Source organism: Heliangelus exortis, chromosome Z (assembly GCF_036169615.1).
Source record: "Heliangelus exortis chromosome Z, bHelExo1.hap1, whole genome shotgun sequence".
In the NCBI taxonomy this organism is placed as follows: Eukaryota; Metazoa; Chordata; class Aves; order Apodiformes; family Trochilidae; genus Heliangelus; species Heliangelus exortis.
Genome location: NC_092454.1, coordinates 7,814,962 through 7,834,759, shown reverse-complemented (window position 1 = coordinate 7,834,759; position 19,798 = coordinate 7,814,962). Strand labels below are relative to the sequence as shown.

The 19,798-nt window shown below is 40.6% G+C and overlaps 1 protein-coding gene across 11 annotated transcripts in view; it reads right to left on the bottom strand.

The window, feature by feature from the left end:
• Window positions 1-19,151, bottom strand: part of CELF4 (CUGBP Elav-like family member 4) — a 706,664-nt gene extending 687,513 nt beyond the window's left edge. For 5 of the 11 annotated variants that reach the window (XR_011723157.1, XM_071729993.1, XM_071729994.1 and 2 more), the window contains exon 1: window positions 18,560-19,149. Coding sequence is in view for 10 of the 11 variants with exons in the window: in XM_071729993.1 (XP_071586094.1) it covers window positions 18,560-18,839 (280 nt within the window). In the remaining variant the exon portion in view is untranslated. Of the gene's footprint in view, window positions 1-18,559 lie in introns of all 11 variants that reach the window. The other 6 variants (XM_071729992.1, XM_071729995.1, XM_071729997.1 and 3 more) reach the window with 3 other exon arrangements.
• Between the last annotated feature and the right edge of the window lie 647 nt (window positions 19,152-19,798).

Sequence of the window (19,798 nt, the reverse complement as noted above, 5' to 3'; positions counted from 1 at the left end):
TCTTTTCTCCCTCCCACCAGATTGGACCAAATCCTGATCTCACTTGTCTCACAGTAATCCTGGAAGAAATTCACAGAGTCAGTGCCTCTAGATTTACATGGGTATAACCGAGAGCAGAATTCATCACCACGTCTTCCTGGATGGGTCCTAAGCAGGGAAAAATACTAAGGCCTCCTTTATCTTGACGGCACAAGATGGCTCAATAAATGTAAAGCACATGTTATATAACAGCAGAATAATCTATGGTATTGAGGGCTCACAGATCCTGAAAGTCTTTTCCACTTGCAAAGGGGGGGTATTAAATAAGGAGAAAACTATATATTGAATAAAGTGCTTGTTGCAGAATATATTTTAAATACTGAACTGTGAAACCTAAAGTAGGGCAATACCCTTCCTTTCAACAATACTTTGACTTCCTACAGTCAGCAGATGCAATATGCATAGGATTCAGAAAGATCCCATTAAAATTCATTAAACCGTGTTTCCAGCTATTTAGTAAATTTTGAAGAAAAGAAACCTATTGCCTCTTCTGCTCCATACGATGGCCTCTTTGAATGTAATTAACCCTTCATTCATGGGTCTTTCTATTCAACTAATCTCCCACCCCGTGCCTTCCGATGCATTTTTAATACTGCAGCTAATACCGCCACCTAAAATCCTCCAGCAGTCACCATGCAATAGAGCTCTTTGCAGAGGCAAGGTACTGTAAATCTCCATAAACAGTGCTTGGATGAACAGCAAATTCAGATAAGTGATATGTTCTTTTTCATGCCTTCCAGTTACAAACGGGGGACACTCTTCATCCTTCAAGGTAGATTTCTATCCAAGAATGATGTTGGTTTCACACCTGCCCAGGGGATTTAGCTCCTGGGTTTAGGCAAGAAGGGGTGTAAGGAGGGGCAGGAGGACATAAATAAATGAATAGTGAAACAGTAAAGAGAGGCTTAGTGATACACATGCAAATTAACCTCCAAAATTAAATACAAAACAATAATGGATCCAGAAAAGTTAAGAGATATTACAAAAAAATATCAACTTTACCTGTGTAAAGTGTAAAACTCTCTTTATTACATGGATGACAGGGACTCGGACCCAGTCTGGTCTAGTCCTGAGTGCAATAAACTATGACCAGTTTCAGATTGGAGCTCCTGTTTTCAGAACTGCTAAGGGGAGAGAGCGATTATATCATAAAAAGCAGAAGAAACCAAAAAAATAATTTTTCCCCTTCCTCTTTTCCCATCTGATAAATTATCTGGTTTGTCAAAACAGGGAATGGAGATGGAAGGGCCAGGAAAAGGGGTCTGGTTTATAAAACAAAACTGAAGATGAGAACTGAAAGTATTCTCTGTTTCTCTTTTCTCACAGCAAATCCTATTCCCAGGCCAAATCTAATAAGAATCTGTCAATAAAAAAGATCAGTAAGGAAATATTTTGAAATATAGAAAGGGTCTCAGCCTGATCCATACTGAGAGGTGTTCAATGTACATGGTGTTTCTTTCATGATTCCAGTGTTCCGCCGTAGTTATAAAGGTGTATTATTTCTGAGACACAGAATTATGCTTTTTACTTGGTTTCTGTAACACCCCTACACTTAATTATTCCACCTGAACTGCAGATTTCCACAGATCCAGCAAAGTATTTAAGCACCTGCTCAACTTAAAGAACTTACTGCTTTCTGGGAGGATTTCCACCATACGAATTAAGTGGACACTTTGCTGGATGGATGGCTCTATACCATTGCAACATTTCATCTGGAAGAGAAACAGGCACTTTCCCAAGGGTGTGCTGTTTAACACATAGGAATAAAATTTGTCCATGAGTGTGTGGGTCTTTTTTATTGAACACTCTGTCATATCTGATTGAACTCTGGCATGGTGTTTACGATCAGTCTTGGACAGCTCAGAAAGGACTAATCCTGGGACTGGAGGACAGGACATGAACATTGAAGTTTGTGTATCAGATGTGAGTGTCACCCTAGGCCACTAGGAAGACAACCTGAAGTCTGCCTGCTTAACAGTGGGGCACTGCCATATACATTGCTCTGCAAAATCATGGTATTTTAAAGAGGAAGCAGAGCGATTCTGCTTAAAATGAACAAAACATCTGTACAGAGGACAAAAATTTCAAAGTAAGGCACAAGTCTTACTTTATGGGGAAGTAAGTATTGTCACTGTTCTCCCAGAGCTGGAAAGGGGGGGATCAAAAAATATATAGGAGCTCAACTCTGCAAAATTTGCAGACCTGAGTGTCAGGCTAAGTGCTACACAGCAAGCTGTGGAAAAATATCAGCAATCAAAAGCCAAAAATCTGGTCTCCAAGCTTCCTGTTCAAAGACATGTGATGTGCTCTCCTCCTACCCAAGAAGGAGTAGCACGTACACACGAAAAATTTAGAGCTTAAACACCCATATAGGGGGATATGTTAACTGCTCCATACTCCTCTGGCACTGGGCATGTTGCCTGTAACACCATGGAAATGCGTGTACAATTTAACAGCAAAGTTCAGTCGCTGTGAGAGGATGTGTATGGATTCATCTGCTTTAATTGTTTCCATGATTTAAGCGTTAGGCACCAGGAAATTAATCTGGGCAATAGTCAAGAAAATCTGCCCAAAGATGGGTCCAATGTTACTGAAACAAGCTGGCCGAAATGAAGAAGTACAGCTGTGACTGTCTGACTGATACCAACACACACATGAACACATGCACGCACACAAAAACTGTCCCCAATTATTATTCTTATTATTTATGGGCACGGATGAAAAGCCAATGCGTACATGGTAGTGTACACAGATGCTGATTAGCTGGAGATTATATTGATGATGTAATAAAAATTCACTTTGTCTCTTAAACTGCAGCAGGACAATCAAAGAGAGATTAGATAAAAATCAGAGAGAATGAATAATAGAAGGGAGAAGTAACATCGTAAACCAAAACTCCCTGCAAAATGTTCTACCTCTGAGTGCCCTGATCAGAATACGTAAGGGCTGGAGGGTGTAATACAGCTTAAATCTATGTAGAAAGGAGGAAGTTGTAGCTTTTTAAGTGTATTATTTATCAATAAACAGCCAGATATTCACATCTACCTGCATGGGTTTCCAAATATATACACATATACATCTACATGCTTGCACCTTTCTAACTCTGCTGAACAGATGATGAGAAGGAGTGCAAGAGAGAAAGCATTGTTTTCAGAAAGGGACAGATGGATGCAGAAAAGCGTATGGGGCGAACTGTAGAAGCGCACAGGAAATTTTCTGAGTGAGAAAGATGAGAAAAACAACTCAGTCTCTCTCTGACACGGTAAGAGACACACAAGGAAACCCCCACATGAACATGTATTTACTTAGACATATACCAGAGCGGGTCTCCGTCTGAAAAAAAGATCTATCTAGCCACAAAAAATACCAATCAGAGACATGGGAGAAAAGTTTCTCCTCTTACAGTGCTCTCTTGAAAAAGAGCAGAATTCCTGCACGTCCAATGTTGGTTTAAGTTTACTGACCACGTTTAATATTTGATTAAACATTTGGCATATCTGACTATCCTGATCTGAATAGATGATCCGATGCTTTCCCTGATAGTAAAGCCAAGCATAAGTAATAGCTGTCCTCTGACTACTGCTGCCTTATGCATATGAGTAGGATTTTGCCGTGTCTGAAAACCTGCAACCTGCTTCTGGATTCTTTTCAACTGCTTGATATTTTCAGCCGTCCTTTATGAAATCAAATAAAGTAAAGCAAAAAAAAAAACTGACAAAAAACCCCACAAAAAACAAGACCAACAACAGCAACAACAAAAAACCAAAACTCCAAAATGCTTCTCCCAGACATTGATGGAGCTGCAATTTATTTGTAGCTGAGGAAAAAAATCCTTTCCTTCCAAAGTCTTCCCTGGTTTAATAATTTAACCTGTTCTCCTTGCTATACTTTTCGCCTGTGGTTTGCATTATTACTTGCTAAATGCATCAGCTTGCTCGGCAGCTTGGGGATGTTTGTGTGGTTGCCCACATACACGCGCATGAACACATACATGCAGCAATTTTATAAATCAATCACAGTCACAGGGGTGAGGAGAGGGCATGTGGTGCTTCGCAAGGGAGTAGAACAGCAAAAAAAAAGAAAGGACATCTCCAGGATCAGAAAATACGGGCTGTCAGAGTTTCTCTGCGCTTCTCAACGCCCGTGAGATGGCCACTGCCGCTGATCACAGAAGGTGAAAGAAAGGGACACCAACCTGGGCTGCTTTTTCCCTGGCCGCCTAGGTGAGGAAATGTCTGATCTCTCAACACAGACAAAAAACAGGCCTAAATAATCACCGTACTTGCTTTACACCTCAAATGAGACAAGGCTTGCTGAGAGAGGTAATATCTTTTATTAGACCAACTGATATAGTTGGAAAAAAATAGACTAGCTTTCAGGCACACAAAGAAGTCTTTTTTTTTTTTTTTTTTCCCCTAGCTAGATCAGCTGGACTAATAAAAGATATTACCTCTCCTTACAAATGTTGTCTCATTTATAACCTTAGACCATCACTGCTAAAGCTACAGCATGACTTATACCTTAAATACACATGAAGTTCTTTGCAAAGCTGGATATCATAAATTCCTCTTTACACATAGCAAACTGAGGAAGATCAAGGTCTAGGAATGGGATCTGGCAGGACACAGAAGGTTAGTAAGAGGGTTGGGCTGGAAACAGGGTTTTAATCCCTTTCTATCTGCCTCTGAATGAAGAAGACTCAGACGGAGCACTACATCAAAGGCTTATTTTGCCTTCTTGCTTTAATTTGGGGATGCTAGAGAAGGGTCCTGGAGCTAAGGGGTAGTTATGTTTCAAAACAGCAGGAAGAACATTTTTGCAAGAAGCTGAACTGTAATCCCAGAAGGGGCTGCCAGGAATAGTTAAGAATAAGACCACGATTCTAAGAATTCAAAGGAAAATGTATGCAGGATTTTTTGTTCAGGTGTGAGAAATCTGCTCTTGATTTGATGAAACAATAAAAGTTAAAAAAAAAGATGCAATTGCATTGGTGAAATTACAGACTTACTGAACTGTTTCGTTTTGTTTTGTTTTTCAATTTTCGATAGAGCGACTTTGAATCTCAAAAGAAAAAAAAAACAACAATACAAACCTTTTCTGTATACTATCTTACTGTATCAGTAGTTTACATACAGAAATACTTATATTTGTGCATCTGTGTGTGTATGCTTTGTGGGTATGGGCCTCTCCGCTACTACCCGTGGCTTTTTTCTTTTTGAAAACACTTTGTCATTATGGTTCTCTTTTCCCAAACCCTCTTTGGGGAAGAGCTGAGAAAGGAGAGGAGAGACAGTTAATGTTGCCTGAGAGTGGTGACTTGTGATGTGAGCCGGCGAGGTGTTCTCTACGGGGGTGACAGCCAGCAACAGCACGAGGGCACAAATCTGGTGCAGAGCTGAACCGAGGGAGGAGGAGTGTGAACAGCAGTGGCAAGAGCCAGGGAAATAGGTCTGTAGTGGCAAAGGTTGGTTATGGAAAAGAAACAGCTCACAATCACAGGTAGACTGAGAAGGACACTGTAGGAAATGAGCAGTGAGCCTGAAGTGGCTCCTCAGGAAGGGACCCAACCCTGGGAACAGTTCTGGGGCTGTGGTCCACACACCCACACTTGCGTCTGCAGCCAGGAGAGAAAGCTTGGGAAAGGAGGATAAGGAACTGGACTTGGTTGCAAACAAGCCAGCAAGAGCCTGGGCACAGCACTTGGAAAGCAAATACAGAGGCCAAGGGTGGACAACCAAGGCACTTGCCCAGTGATTGGTCTGATTGCCCAGTGCTTTTGCTGGTAGCACGGAGCAGGGTCAACAGGCTGACTCAGGTATTTGTCTTTGAATTAAGAAGCTGCTGCCAAAAGCCTTGTCCCTGGATCAGCACAGTGAAGGAGACAGGGAAATGACACACCTATTGTGCAACCCTATTTATGGATAAACTCGTAAAACCTAGTTCTACCAGAAGCTCTCTGGCCTTTTTTGATGACCAGGTCACTAACAAATAATCATTTAACAGCACAAAGTACCCATTATATGGGAGAAGAGATTGAGTCTAATACAATACGTTCCCCTCCAAACAAGAACCCAACATTCCTTCTTTTTTTTTTTTTTTCCCCATCTGCAAACACTGTCAGTAGAGCTGAGTAAATATATAAATAATTAAACAAACAAATACTTTCCCTGCTGCCCCCAGGCCTTTGAAACTGAAACTTAGTTGGATTTCAGACAATCAAGCAGAATCACGTTCACACACACACACTGATCCCAAGCTTCCTCTTCACCTTTGACAGAATATCATTGACTTGAGTGCACTGTGATGATTTCAAATAGACTTGAGGTTAGGTAATCAACTCTACACATAACATACACACTACAGCTTCTCCATTTATTTCATAAAAGACATACACACGGATAAAATGGAAACACAAAAAAAGCCACCCCACATGTGTTATTATTGATGAACTAACTAAAACTGCAACCAAAGTAATAAAATAAAATAAAAAATAAATTAAGTAAAATAAAAAATAAAATGAAATAAAATAAAATAAATATCAGGGAGCCCTATCGATTTGCTTGACAGGTCTTCATTGTAGTTGATCACCTAAAAGCCCTCTTCAAAATGAAAAGGTTTCTGAATTAATTTTGCCATGGGTGGATATTTGAGGTCACTGGAATCTTGGTACTCCTCGGACAGCACCAGTGAAAATTCCCTTCTGGACTACCTTGCTCTGCCAAAGTCAGGGACGTTCACATCCCTGCTTAAGGATTCACACAGTGTCTGTCTGTTGTTTGTGAGGCTGGGTCACAGTCTAACTATTGACTTCAGTGAGTGTTGGGTCGGTCCTCAGCAAATGGACGATGACTGCCAATTCCATCTACCCATACTGAGGGCAGGAGTACACTTGTCTAGAGAGAACTTGCTCTTTTTACTTACTGGGTGAAGGCAGACACCTTTGGTTTGATCCAAATTGTATTGCAAACAATACGTTTGGATCCTTAGAGAAGAAAGGTGGGATGCAGCCCTTCATCAAATCCTTGAGTTTTTCAGCTCCCTCAGTTGCCATAACAATGAAGAGTATATATGTGATTCACTTAAAAAAAAAATTAAAAAATCAAGATCCTGAATGAGTGAATGGTGATATTCCTGTAGACAGAGAAATTACAAAAGACTGAATCCTACTTGCACAAAGAAAACTGGCAAAATTGCTGTTGACCCTTTCTTGGCAAAGACGGAAAAAATACGTATTTACAAGTGAAATGAGCAAAGCTAATTTTCCACCTCCACACTGTGTGTTTTTTTGAAGTCATGTTCTCCTGATCTGCGCTGAAAGGGGTTCTGATGTAATACATTTATCATCAAAGATGCACCACAACCTTTACTGAGAAAAGAAATGTTAAATTTGTCATTAACTTCCCCTCTATTAAAAAAAAAAAAAAAAAAAAGAAAAAAAAAGGAAGAATAAAATAAAAAAAAAAATCCAATTGGCCTAATATTGCAGATGGGGAACTGAATGATCAATAGCTTCTTGTAGCCAATGGGAATTTTCCCATTGATTCAACAGGTTTAAAATCAGGCCTGAAGGCACCGAGCTTAAGTGACTCCATCAGAAAGTGTTGGTGAGTAATTATCCGTGCGGTGATTAGAACCCAGGCATCCTCACTGCCCACCCTCACCCACCAGTTAATGCCCTTCCTTTGAATGAAGCTGCAGGCACAGGCACACAGGCAGCAGTCTAGAGGGGAAAATCTGAGGTGTATTAGCCGCTAGTAAATAATCCAGAAGGTTGCTGCTTTTCTTGTTTATTTATTTGTTGTTGGTATTTTATTTGTTTTGTTTAGTTTTCAATTTCTAGTTAACTTTTACTAACTCCATAGTAGAATGTAAAACCTAGCACCACTCTATCACCCTTATCTCTTTCAAGATCTTTATGTGCATTTCCTTCCAGTGTTTCTTTGGGTTGAATTGCTTTTTTTCCCTTTCCCTGCTGATGACTAAACTTGGAGTTAAATAATTTGCAAGATATTCCTTCTTTTGGCATCAAAATTAGATAGATTCTGACTCTTGCAAATAAACATGCAATAAGACTTTGCCAAAGGATTTTTGTTCGTTGTCTTTGCCTGTTCCTCACTTCCACTCCTACTTCTCTCATTTATTGCCAGTATCTTAAATGTGTTTTTTCTTAAAAGACAAAAAAGTAAATTCAATCTAAATAAAAAATTTTAAAAAAGAAATAATAAAAAAACAAAAACGAAAACAAAACAAAACAAAAAAAAACCAGGCTTCCTCTGGATGCACAGAACAGAATAAAACCTGCAGAATAGCATAACTGAATAACAATATATCTTTATAAAAGAAGGTGAAAAATTGCATCCTCATACATGTATTATTGAAGATGGAATACGATCAAATAAATCACTTTTAAAAGCAATTAAATGCTCACAAAAGAAAAAAAACACTTGCCCTCTAAACTGAGAGAAGGAATAATGAAATGCAAACCATCTTGAAACTACCACACTGGAAACTGGAACAAGACACTTCATGCTGAATGGTATAGCAAAAGGACTGAACTAGCATACCTAGATAAGGCAGCCTATTGCTGAAGAGGGAATAGTTAGGGAAAATTCAGAAGTGAGCCAGTCTGTTTATCTGGATTTAGATGAGTAACAACCTTAAGGCAGTCACACTGCATATTATCGTCTGTTCCTGCCTCAACGAGCAGAATCCTGCAGAACTACCCGTAACTTAGGGCCCAATCCAAACACTGCTGCATGTAACCTAGAGTTATCCTGAAAACTTCAGCAATCTCTGGAGCAGGTCGCAGCTGCTCTGCAAAGTCCTTTCCTGTCAGTTATGGATTATGAGTACCACAGAATATATATTACTTACACTCTCCCCCCATTTCTTAAATTTGGCTAAAAGTGTGAAAAGTAAAATAAATCAGGCACTTCTATTGCATTGCTGTGTCGAAAAAGCTCTCTGGGATTAATCCTATTCTGATGACTTGTTAACCAGAATGGTTCTGGCTGCCCTGAGTTTCTCAGACCCCCGGTTTCGCTCCAGCCACCAAAGACCTGTTCGCAAAGCAAGGTATCTTGTTTCGGTCGGGGCCAAGTGTAATAATGGGCAAAAAGCAAAGGCAAGAAAACTGAATTTTCTCTGGGTTATCTTTTAAAAAGGTGCTAGCTAGTTCGGTCTACTCAGCAAAAGTATCTCTCTCTCCCCTCCTCTCTGTCTCTTATGCACCATTTCAAAGAAGTGCATCTTTACCTTATTATATTATTAGAATCAATCAATATTATTAATATTACATGGGGGCAATTCTGTAAATTCTTCATAGTTCTCCTCCCTGCATGTTAACAGCAGGTACATTATTCAGTCTCTGGTTAGATTGGTCAACCAGGCTATCGATAGTCTTAATAAGCAATATCTATATTGTGACCTTTGCTCACAGAACTGAATCTCTCCTATAGGCTTGTCATATTCCTTAAAGAAGTATTGATAAGCTCATTACTGTATTGCTACATATAATTTTAGGTGTGATTTTCACTCACCCTCAAGCATCTAGTAACCTAATACTTTTTTCTTTTCTCCCAAAGCATTGGCCCTTTTACAATTGATCAAATAGTGAATTAGAGCATTATAGAGAGGAAACATAATCAGGGGATTTCTACAAGCACACTGTGATACATCTTTTGATCTTCTGACAACCTTCATCCCTCTGGATCCTAGGAAGGAGGCACTGTTTTATAGGGATATTATTAGGCTGAGGCTGCTTTATACAGCTACCTGCAAGAAGCTACCGAAACCGACAAAGATATTTGTGTGCGTTTGCAGGGAATGATGCATATTATGTGATGTGAATCTATCCTCAGGGACTTAAGGGGAGAGGAACTATGTGCAAATGTATGTCTGCCCTTTCGATACATGCATGTATACACAGTTTCTGTGTATTATATACACAGGCATTTGAATTAGAAACAGGCCAAATATGCAGTCAGATCTCATCAGACCAACTCTGTCTGCAAAGATCCGTTTTTATTCTGTCTGGAGAAGCTTCATGTCCAGAGTTATCTGCCCCAGCGCGCTGTGAAGTCAGGTGGGTCTCCTCTAAAATATTTTGGAGACACAGACACAACGCACAAATAAACCAGACATGGATTAATGAAGTGTGATTGTATCATTAAATTAGTATGATAAAGAAAGAGTTATGTATCATATTAAACACTACATATAATTTCAGGAATGACCTGCTAAGTCACCTGCTACTTTCACACAGAAGTTTGACCTCTCTATTATCTTTTAGAAAGGAATTATTTAGAGATGTATATCAGCCTATCTGTACCGAATACATGTTTTAATTAATAGGCACATATAATAAATGGTTGCACATGTATGAGATAAACCAATGCGGCAGGCACGCTTGTATCTCTCCGCATATGCACTGTTCATAGGAAGGTTAATTCTCAGCCTCACCTTTCATGCAAACTATGTCTTTTTATGTTATCCAATTTTAAATAAGGAAATTACAGACCTCAGCAATGTAAAGCGAAAGATTAGGCTACGTTACAAACTGCGTCTGCACTGCACCTTGGTCTGTCAAATCTTAAGCAACTTTCTGGTGACAAAACACTTTGACAGACCTAATAGAGAAAGCCCCTCTCACCAGCAACAGCACATCCCTTGAGGCACCAGCATTACCAACAAATTCATCTATGAAATAGTTAATGTTAAACAATGATTGTCCATGTTTAACAAAGGAGGGAGAAATAAACAGATAAGGGTGAGGTAGATCGAAATCTGCATGCCTCATTGGCTGAGCTGTCGGATATTTCTAATGCATCTGAAGGGTTTGTTACTAAGATCCTGTTAAGTATCTTTAAACCTTTGATCTGTAGCCAGTCTTAACAAAGGTGACAATTAATTAAAGGAGAGTTCATTGCAATAAAGTTACATCGTGGTCAGTTTATATATACTGTCCAAAGCTGGTTCACAGAAGTCACTGTCAATTAAAGTCTTCTTGGAGTCCAGTTCATTATCAATTTTCCCCCCTTGCTTTGATCAATATTTTTGGCTGCTTCTGCTTGACAAACTTAACACAATGTCTATATCTATATGTCTTGCCATTAATTTACATGGAATAGATGGCCATATATGATTTATTTTTACCTACTACGTATGGTCAGGCACTTTATTTGAGAGGTTTAGCGCTCTCATCTGTCTTTATTTTAAGGAGCAACAATAATAAGCCCTCTCTTCATATGAGGGAATGTCAGCTGGATATAATGAATGCACATTAAAAGCTGCATTCACCTGTGTGTGCATTGAGGCTGTAGCTCACGGTGACAAAATAAACAAATGCAATATCTGTGATGACATCCGGACTCCAGCCCACACCAAGCAATGCAGCACAGACAAAGTGATTCAATAGACCCTGCAATCCTCAAAATGTGACCATGCATCACGAGGAGCTACGGAGAGACAAAAGCCCCTGTAACACATACCTGAGCTCAGTCAGTGAAGCGATGGTGGAAGAAAAGTCATATCTTGAACTTGCCATGGTTATTATTTTTCGGTTTTTTCCGCTGCAGATTTCAATACATAGGGGTCAGTCCACCATGACAAACCCTGGCAACAGTCATATGGGCATTGGTAGAGTAGTTAAATGAGTGAGAAATGTGGCAGTACACAGGCTTTTGTGAGTTCCTCTGCTTTGTTTTAGTTTTAGTTTCACTTACAGAAGAAAAGCTAAGTTTAGGGACAAGCCAGCAAGCACAGCAGCCAACAGCACTAACTGCAGGTGTTGTTGTTTGTTGTGTAAATCCATAATTCAGAATTTTATAGGGAATGTGGAACATAGTGTAAGTGCTAGCCTGGACCAGGATTTTCAGAAGTGAACCCACCAAAGTGATGAAAAAAATCTCGCTGCTTTCAGCCCAGCAAGCAGGCAACAGGCTGCTGCTCCCTAAGTAAAGGCGATGCAGGGATTAGTGAAACACCAGGCTATTTGTTAAGGCTGGGATTCAATTTCGCTCATTTAAGACCTCATCTACTTAGTGCAGACTATTACAGGGCAAAAACCTGACAGCGCTGGGTGGGACAGGTCATGTTTAACTCAGAAGCCTTTTGCACTTACATAATATTATTGTAAGGCTATAGCAAACACCTACATGGGTCTTTGGGCAACTAATGTTTTTTCTCTAGTTTAAATGCAGATAAGCAGCCCAACAGTCTAGATCATCTCCCCCACTTTTTCTCCCTTGGAACCATTACTGCCTGCCGCATAAACCCGCCTCGGTTCACACTTGATTGACGGGAGGGACGGTAACAGCTCCTTTAGTGTCGTTATGGTCTGTCGGGTCAGTGCGGCTGGTATGCAAGCGCACAGGGTATGCATGATAAAAAACACCCTCATATCTTTCTGAAAAATGTTGCTGCGTATTTCCAGCTCTAAAGGCTAGAGGAGGCCCTCCTCAATCATCTGGCCCCTTCTGCTCCTTGCTTTTGACCACCATGCAGAGAGAGTCCCCTGCCCGCCCTACTTGATGGGTACAATCCACTTTTTGGTTTAAGACAAGACACTTTCAGCTATCTTACTCTCTCTTTACCCAGTCAAAATTTCCAGATACTCTCTGACAACTTCCTTTACAAAACTATTCCATCAGCTGCCTAGGTTTTATTATACTATGCAATTTGAGTCCTCTGCTAAAGAAAGCCCTGTCCGTGGCACTGGCCACTGGCCGATGCAGGATACAGGGCAGATGAAGCACCCTTTTCATCCAAGGTGACAAGGATCCTCGATTTTTTCCCCGTACTTCAGTGCTGATGTTCCTGATCTCTTCTGGCTGAGTATAGGAAATTAAATAAAATAAAACAGCAAAAACAAAAAAACCCTGTCCCCTATTTCTGTTGTTACGCTTCAGAGATCAGTTCCTGACTCACCTTTTATTTAAAACATTGGTTTGGCCATGTAAATACTAATTTTTTTTTTTTAATTTTTTTTTCCTAAGGACAAGAGAAGTACCTTTGATTTCTTACCTAAAATCCACAAAGGCACCAGTATACATAGATATTGAGGGACAAAAACAATCGTAAACCACAAACATGTAGGATATGTAAGTCTAACCCAGAGAAAAGTAAGAGAAGAAACAAAAGCTTTAGAAACACAAACTTTGATTTCTTTCTTTACTTCACATTATGTAACTTTAAAACAAGTCCATTCTTGTAAGGGTGATTATTTGATATGGTCATGGGGCTAGCTGAAGAACAGCTTTCAGTGCAAAACTTAACAGCCAAGCGAGAGATCCCAGAAAATTGGAGTTTGTATTGGAAATGCTGACACAACCGTAACAACAGCATCATAACTGGCTGCAGCTGCTTTTAAAAACCAGAATCCATGTCCAGACCCCTGAAAAAAAACACAGTTAACATATAGCCTTCTAATTTGTGAAGCAATCTGGGCTATCTGTTTGACATTATCAAGACACATGCATGCTCATCCGTACAAGAGGTTATAGCGTGCAGGGGGTGGTTTTTTCCCCCTCTTTTCCATCAAACTATCCAAATAAATTCTGATTGTTTTAAGGGATTGCTCTTTAGACCTAAGGCATAAAGCCTCCTCTGTTTTATTCCAGTTTATTTGTGTATCTTCCTCCCCAAAACTTGTTTAGTTTACTACCATACTAAATGTTGTATGTGTTGCTTTCAGCCAGACAAGCCTTATGTTTCAATTATGGAGGAGTTTATTCAGCACCTGTATTGCGTTGTGTTTCTTTTCAACTTAATTTCCATTTCCCAAAGGCTGTATGCATGAATGTGTATACATCTCTCTTTTCTATATGTATGCACACACGAATCTATACATTTATACAAAATCTATACGTTTACACTTTTTTACAAATATGTAATCTTAACTAAATGCTCATTTTCCTTGCACTTTTGAATTTCTGAGATATCTAAAACCTTTATAAACATCCTTAGACTTAACAAGGTTTAATTTGTCTATCATCTATCTTTGTAATCCAACTGCACAGAATACGAGTGGAATCCTTGTTTGCCTACCCTTGGGGTGCATTAAATTTCAAAATTATTTATAATTCTGAGAAAGTAAAGCAGCAAAAGAACAAAACTATTATTTTCACGCTGCATTTTTCCACATGCATGGAATGCTTATCGAGAGATGTTTGGGTCAGGTAAGAACATCATCCTAACCGCAGGACTGCAATGGTGGATTTCAAGGAGGTTTTGGGGTTTTTGTGCTTCTCCCCCCCTAAATAATGATTGACAGGCTCTTCTATCTCTCTGGTATGTGGAAGACTCTTGCTTTCCCACCGCACATATCTCCACTCTTTAAGTGCACTCACCCGTGCGTGTTTCAGTAAATCTCAGTTAAGTGTGGAATGCTGATTTCTTCTGACTTCCTAAATAGAATATTATGGAGACCTGTGTGTTTAAAATTAAAACACATTCCAGGCCTTACGTACAAGCAGGCTTCGATAGAAAAGGCTATTTAAACCTACGGGGACAGTCCTATATTTAGATTACATTAATTCATAAATATTATACTAAATACCACTTAAATTGGCCTTAAATGACTTCAAAGATAATGCATTATAATATGGCTGTCCTGAGAGCACTAACCTTTATGTCTCCCAGTAACTCAGCCTTTAAGCATACTCCACTGCTAGATAAGAAGGGGGGGAAGTTATGAATGAGTGGCTTGCTAAATTGTTCAAGTGTGATTAGTTAACTCTGCTTGCGCGCGCGTGTGTGTGTACATGTGTGTATGTGTGAGCGCGTGGGTGGGTCAGCTCAGCCTCGGTAGATTTCTACCCGCAGATCTCAGCACACAGCCTCTTCCCAACCCTAGAGCAAAGTACCACAGCAGGAGTCTGTTCCTGCCCCGTGTGGAGAGAAGCGAGGACCGGGGAAATATGCAGCAGCTATGCTCGTGCCATAAAAGCTTGTTTTCCCGGGGATCTGAGAAGCATTTCCCGCCTTCTCTCACACACTGCTTCCCCCATACCCTTTTCTCTCTTCATGTATCTGCAAGGGAACCATGTTCTCCTGCTTATTTCTTGATATCTGGCTTGGTATCAGCCAGGGCTGCTGGTGAAAAAACTGGGACTTTACTCTCCTCTGTCATAGTTTTTTTGGGAGAGGAGTATAGTCACGTACTTTATCTCCAGGTTCTTAATTTTCAATTTCCTCCTGCTATACAGGAGCACCACAAAAGGATCTCTTCATAATATTTTTATAAATACACATCCTGTGCTCATATTTCAATGGATTTACACCTGAAATTACTCTGGTTAGTACATTTTTACTTTAAGCTAATTTGTATCTCTTCCCTCCTCCCAAAATAAACCAAACTTATCCCCCTCCACATCCAAGGTTTGCCCTCCGTACACTTAAATAAACTACAGCCCACTATTAACTCTTCATAGTATACCACTGTCACAGCTTCATCCCCTGGATTAGGAATGAAATCAACTGAGATTGACGGATCAATTAATGTATAGGCATTATGCATCACTTATGGAATGCATCTTGGGGTTTCATATTTTCATCCTACCCCTGAGAGCCAAGTTGGACAATCTTTACACAATTCTTCACCTATGCCTGCAAAGCAAAGCCAAAACAAGGAGATCTGAGTGAATACTATCATCCACATGACTGCATTTAGAGAAAAGAGAAGGGAAAATAATATTTAACTTAAAATAAGATGAAATATATATAAAAAAAGACAAACACAGTCTTCATCCCTCAAAGCCCCATCATGCTTTTTGACTTAATACTAATTAATCACTACTGGCAAGAAAGTAATTTTTTTCCAGGTAGCCAGAGGCACATTTTTATCAGGATTAGCTAATAAATCAGCGGCATCGCTAGGAAGGAGTTCAAACTCCTCTCGGATGTACTAAATAAAACTGATCTCTGAAACACTGGCAACTCAGTGTCTATAGAAGCTTCACTCGAACCCTAGCCTGTGAAATAACAATCATCATCATCATTTTTCCTTCCAAAGTCCAAAACTTCTAGGAGGTTAAAAATCACTGCTTCTTTCAAGATGAACTCATACAATTCGGTTTGATGAGGTGACAAGATTTCCCACCTGGCTTTTTTCCTAGGTTGCAGCTTTAGAACAGAAATGAAATGAAGGGAAATAAAGTTAGTATCTTGCTTAATTCAGGAATATGTGTTAAACACATCCAGCAAGATAAATGATCCTTCTCTCTCTCCCTCCCTCCCCTCCTTCCTGAGTTTGTCTCTGTGAATGCAGGCATACAGTAAAAGCAAAACTCAACTGAAAGGTAATTCATATCTACGGAACAGGAATTCAAGTTAACTTATAGACTTGATTAATTACAGGTTTAAGATAGAACATAACAAAAGAATAAGATATCATCAATAAATCAAATAAACCACCCCCCACCTCAAAAATCCTTCATTGGGGTGTTAGCTCAAAGATTTTCTCCATGCTAGATTGACTCATTCTTTTCAGTATAGCTTTTACTTTTATTTTTATTTTACAGAAACCTTAGATAATTTCTGCAAACACATGCGCGCACACACGCGCTCAGTGGCTACTCTCACTATGCCTCCTCTAATAGACGAAACCTCCCAGGACCATCCTTTCCCTGTGCTTCTTACCAGTATTTTTATTGTTATTATTAATGATTCTTATCGGACAGATGTCATGTTTAAATGATGCCTATCAGACTTTGATGTGTTGTGTAGGAAGCTTGTCTGAAAAAAGCAAGGTTCAAAACGGCTGCACTGCTCATTGTAAATATGAGAAGGGTGTTTGGAGCAATCGGCAAGAAAGAAAGGAAGAAATATCCTTTAACTTGGGCTGAGCCCCTGGTCCCCGAGCCCTGAACATTTTCTCTAGCCTATGCAAAACTGTTACTTTGCACTGTCAGGGTATATTTTCATTCACATTTCCTGAGGGTTTGAAGAGAGGACAGGAGTGAGAGGAAAGAGGGAAGAGATACTTGCTAAACATGCCATTAAGTTCAAGATCTACAACCCACCAAGGCATCTGGAAAGCTGGGAAGCCAGTAATGCCATTACCAGTGACTCTCTCTGCCAGGAGTCCACCAAGCTGGAGTAGACACTGCTACTGAACCTCTCCTGTACCAGATGCAACTTCCACTGCTTTTGTGGCCCCCTACAAAGCTCTTTCTCCTCCTGCACTAAATCTAGAGTCACACCCCGATCACTTCTGATCTGATTTTTTTTTCTTTTTTAGTAACTGCATGTCTAATGACATAAACACACACATACATGAATTCAGAATCTGAGTTAATAAAGCGGCTTGCTTGGCTCTTGGAAATCTCCTGCTCCTAAGCAGGGCTACCATGCAAATTATCTTCAACTTCCTCCCTGCGAGTCCTACTTTTCTACCCGAGGATCCAAGCATCTCTCCCCCACTACACACACCCTCCCCCACACCCAAAACGTAGCATCATCTAATCTCAAATGCGTCTCCGGAGAGCCTAAGCTAAGCAGGGAAAGGAGCAGGCAGAGATGGAGCGAGTGAGGCATTGCATGGGGAGTATGTCTCCACTCACTTTAAAGAAAACCTAAAAAGTTCCTGGGATGGACTTTAGACACATTAAAGTAGTGTTTGGAATATGCCTGCTCAGAGACATCTCCTCTCTGGAACTAAACTGTTATGCATCTCTACTGGCTTTCCCTCTCCGATACACACACATATCATGATTTTGTACACCCACACCTCCACTGCCCCTCCACTGCCCCACTTGAGATAGGCTTTTTTATTGTTGTTTCTATCTCCGTTCCTGTGCTAAATGAAAACCAAAACGAAATAAATTAAATACCCTCCCTGGAGCAACTCACTCCTCTCCCTCTCTAGCTTTGGAGTGAACTATGGATAATAATTGTAATGGCAATAAAAATTAAAAAAAAAAAAAAAAAAAAAAAATAAAAAAAAAAAAAAAAAAAAAAGGAAAAAGAAAAAAAAAGAAGAGGAAAAAAAAAAAAAAAAAAAAAAAAGAGAAATAAAAATAAAAAGAAAAGGCGCTGGTGCCAGAGTCACAACAGTTGTAAAATAGGGGCTCCCCAGCTCAGCGCCAAGAGACGGACAGACCGGCGGACACACTCACACCCCGGGCGATATCCCGAGGACGAAGCCGGAGCCCTCCCCTGTTCAGCACCACAGCGGGCGGACAGCGGCCGCCAGCCCCGCCGCCCGCTCCGCCGCTCGCCCCGGCTGCGCTGGGGGCTGAGCCTCACCCCCCGGGAACCGGGGGAAAAAGAAATGAAAATACTCATAAATAAAGCAAACGGAGCTGAGTCTCTTCCCTGCCTCTCTCTCTTTTCTTTCCAAGAGGTTTTATTATTTCTTTCCCTGCCCCCCCAGCCTGCCGCCTCCACCCCCGGGCCAACCCAAAAATGAAGTAAAATGAAATGAAATTGAAAGGAAAGAGAAAAAGAGAGACCCAGAGAGGGAGCGGGAGCCTGCCGTCTTCTCCCGATCTCTCCCGGGAAAGTTCAGGAGGTAACTCACCTTTGTGCATGCCAGTGAACCTGTCCTTCAGCACCGTCAGTTCATAGATCTTCCCGAACTCCTCGAAGAGCGGTTTGAGGTCTTTCTCGTCCAGGTTACGGGGGATCTGCCCAATAAAGAGCTTAATGGCATCGTGGTCCTTCATTGGGATGGTGGATGGGTTTCCGGGACTATGGTTTAATCCGTTCATATGCCCGTTGGTGCTGGGGTTGCTGTGATTGCTACTCAGGCTGGTATTGTCTGGTTGTCCGTTTGCTAACGTGGCCATCTTTATATACATAGAGAAAATCTTCTTTCCTTTTTTTCCCCCTCTTCTTTTCTCTCTCCCTCCCTCTCTCTCTCTCTCTCTCTCTCCCTCTCTTTCGCTCTCTTGCTCCCTCTCCCTCTTTCACACACACACACACACTCACACACACACACACTCCTCCCTCTCCGTCTCTCTCTCTCTCTGGGTCTGATCTGATTTTTTTTTTACATTGAAGATCCGTGTCCTTTCCGTTTAAACAGGCTGGATCGGTTCAAATTCCCAGCCAGACTAGGGGGTGGGGTGTGAGTGTGTGGATGTGTGTGTGTGTGTGGGGAAGGGAGGCTGGGGGTGGGGGATTGCTTTTGCCTCTACTCTGGCTAAACCCCCTCCTCCCATCCAAGCACCCCCCCGTCTGTCTGCCCGGGAGAAGCTTAATGGTATCTTCCAGCACAGCCCCTGGCTATAAATAGCACTAGGCGCATGGCTCTTTGAGAGACAGTCAATTTCTATTGTGCCAAGTGAGCAAAGGGGAACGGTTGCGTTTTTAGGACCAATGATGATGATTTTTTTTTTTTCCTTTTCCTTTGCAAGCCCTCCGATCAATTGCTTTCTTTATAATTTCAGTGATCATCAGGAAATCTGCCTATTTATTTGAAAGGGGAAAAAAAAAACCAAACCCACAAACCCAAGGTGTTCTGACTTCTTTCTATTCTGATTATGTCTCGTATTTATTATTTACTCTTATTATGATTTCGCAATTGATAATAAAGCAGTTCAGATACGGACGAATTCTCGGGCTCAGAGGTTGCTTTTGCTGTTGTTGTTGTGATTGTGATGTTACAAAGCTCTCTTTACTATATCTGTTCTAGTTGCGTCTAAAAAAAAATGCATGCTCTTTAAGCTTTTTTTTTTTTTGTAAATATGATGATGATGACATCAAGCTAGCAAAGGTGTAAACGGTGTTATTGTAGCTCTTTGGAGGGAGACAAAAA